The sequence below is a fragment of the Aplysia californica genome, unplaced genomic scaffold (assembly GCF_000002075.1).
Source record: "Aplysia californica isolate F4 #8 unplaced genomic scaffold, AplCal3.0 scaffold01234, whole genome shotgun sequence".
Classification (NCBI taxonomy): domain Eukaryota; kingdom Metazoa; phylum Mollusca; class Gastropoda; order Aplysiida; family Aplysiidae; genus Aplysia; species Aplysia californica.
Window position 1 is genome coordinate 123,670 of NW_004798504.1, and position 2,965 is coordinate 126,634.

Consider the following 2,965-nt stretch of genomic DNA (forward strand, 5'->3'; position numbering starts at 1 on the left):
TCTTCTTCTTCTTCTTCTTCTTCTTCTTCTTCTTCTTCTTCGCACCACACTTGAAGTGCGGTATCTATTACATACTGGGCCGTCCTGCTCAGTTCACCATTCGGCCCGTATAGCCTCCCCTGCAGTGTCAGTGGGGTTGGCCACGTTTCCTGTCTCAGGGCTCTGTGTGTCTTGCAGTGCTGAAGGATGCGTTTCACAGTTTGGTCCACTTCTCCACACTGGCATTTTGGTGATTGCATTGGTTTAAAACATCAGTACCTGTCCTGTTTGAGTCTTCTATGTTGTGTTTTCAGTCTGAAGATAATCACTTGTCCTTGGAGGGACAGTTCACGGTTGTGTGTACTACATTTTATTAAACAAAATATTATTGTAAAGCACGAAACGACTTTGGAATGAAGAATTAACGCGACAGAGCAGGGCACCAAAGAAGTAAAAGGGGCTCCCTGAGAAAAAGTCGTTTGATATCTGTCATATCGATAACCACCATTGGTAGACCCTTGCAGGAAGCCGCGAATTCTGGCGGGACATCACATACCAGTTTGTCTCCTCCTTTGAAGACTCTTACACGGCCAGTTAACCCCCCCCCCCCAAAAAAAAAACCCAACAAAAAACAACAACTAAAAAAACAACAACAACAAACCAACAACAACAAACAAAAAAAACACAGAAAAAACCACACACACAACAAAAAGTAAACCAATAATAACCAACAATAAACCAACCAACAAACAAACAAACAAACAAACAAACAAACAAACAAACAAACAAAACAAACAAACAACAAGGGAAAGAGAAGGAAGAACCGCAAAACCTCAGCACCATATCCAGACTAGATTTTAACCTATGGCCGTTATGGTCGAATCTGCTTGTCTCGCGTTGGCTTAGTCAGCCTTGAACCTGTCTGCTTTCGACGTTGACCCTTCTTCATCATGGATCTTCGTTCGTGAATCGAGGCCATGACCAAATCAACATGGATACCTGACTATAAGAACAGTCAAAGAGTAGAATCAACTGCGTTTGCGGAGAAAGACCCCCCCCCCCCTTTCACACAGCCTTCTTTCTTCACTTTGTTCAGCAAATTAATATAGATGTATCGAACACCACGTACGTCGTGGTAGGTGCTAAACCTAGGGGGTCGTTCTGAACTTCGGTTGTTTCATGGAGATTTTTGTATATGTCTCTACACCCATTTGGCTTGGTTTCATCGGAGATGGATACTAAATGTAATTCGGAGGCCCCGTCCCGAAATCAGAATCTTACAATTTTGAAAAAGGCAATAAACCCATACAATGAACAAAATAGTGCTAAACTAAATCCAAAGCGGAATCATTGACGCACCTGTGACCTGGAAATGACCTGTGGTGTGGCGAACACGGACCAGATGACGTTGCGCGTGCAAGGGGGCGTGGTCAGCGAGCCTCGGTACCTGTAGAAGGGCACGGAGGGCGGGGGCAACACGCGCGTCATGTTAAACTCCGCCCTCGGAATCTCTGATCCTGGAAGATAGGAAACAAAACACTAAGTTGAAGACACATTGAGCAATTGAAAGAATACTGTACCGTGCCGTCTTGTACGCTATTGTATTGTATTGTGCCGTGTTGTACGCTATTGTGTTGTACGGTCTTGTGCCCTATTGTATTGTATTGTATCGTATAGTCTTGTGACCTTTTGTATTGTATCATACCGTTTTGTGCCCTATTATATTGTATTATACCGTTTTGTGCCCTATTATATTGTATTGTACCGTTTAGTGCCCTATTATATTGTATTGTACCGTCTTGTGCCATATTGTATTGTATTGTACCGTCATGTGCCCCATTGCATTGTACCCTCATGTGCCCTATTGTATTGTATTGTACCGTCTTGTGCCCTATTATATTGTATTGTACCGTCTTGTGCCCTATTGTATTGTATTGTATTGTATTGTTACGTCTTGTGCACTATTGTATTGTATTGTATTGTACCGTCTTGTGCCCTATTGTATTGTATTGTACCGTCTTGTGCACTATTGTATTGTATTGTATTGTAACGTCTTGCACCCTATTGTATTGTAACGTCTTGCACCCTATTGTATTGTATGGTCTTGTACCCTATAGTATCGTATTGTAACGTCGTGTACCTTACTGTATTGTATTGTTGTGTATCGTATCGTATCGTATTGTATTGTATTGTACTTTATTGTATTGTATTGAACCGTCTTGTACCTTATTCCGTTGCGTTGCCTTTACATTGCGTTGCGCTACATTGGACTGGAATGGATTGCATTGTATTGTATTGTAGAGCTCCTCTATTATCCTGTGCTGTATTGTATAACTATGGGGTCTAGCTCTGTATTGCTTTTGCAACGTACTGTATCACGAGGGCTCACCCATCTGTCAGCACTGTGAGGTTAATCAGAAAGCTGAACCTATCTATCGATATATATATATATATAAGACGTTCATTTCCGATAAACCCGAGCCAACAGCAACAAAAAAGCAACAACAGCAACAATAATAACAGCAACAACAACAGCAAAACACAACAACACCACTAAAACAGCAAAAACAACAGCAACAATAAAAGCAGCAGCAATAATAACACAACAACAGCAACAGCAACAACAACCAAACGTTATATCCCCCCTCAGTGCGATCTGAGAGCACAAAGGTAGGCTTGTCAGCAAACATTCTCTACAGATCATTTTCTCAAGGGTCGCCGTGCAGCAATGTCCACATGTTTAAGAAAATGAGAACTTTCGAGCTTCCACTTTGACAGGTAAAACTGCTCGCATCAAGCGCTGACGCGAAGGGACATTTGACAAACTTCAACTTTGCATTCGTGTATGCAATTTACCACATTCCATTAGCGTGAGTTATGGCACACCGATCAAACCTCTGTTGTTACACTGGCTTTGATGAATGACCCAATCATTCCACTGTTGACGAAATTATATTCACACAACTGTACCAAACTGACCCCCCCC

The 2,965-nt window shown here is 42.0% G+C and overlaps 1 protein-coding gene across 1 annotated transcript in view; it reads right to left on the reverse strand.

Annotated features, from left to right (window-relative positions):
• LOC106013761 (putative carbonic anhydrase 5) overlaps positions 1–2,965 on the reverse strand; it is a 10,889-nt gene that overhangs the window by 3,338 nt on the left and 4,586 nt on the right. Inside the window, exon 2 of the mRNA XM_013090352.2 lies at positions 1,339–1,496. Within this exon, the coding sequence (XP_012945806.2) occupies positions 1,339–1,496 (158 nt within the window). The remainder of the gene's footprint in view (positions 1–1,338; positions 1,497–2,965) is intronic.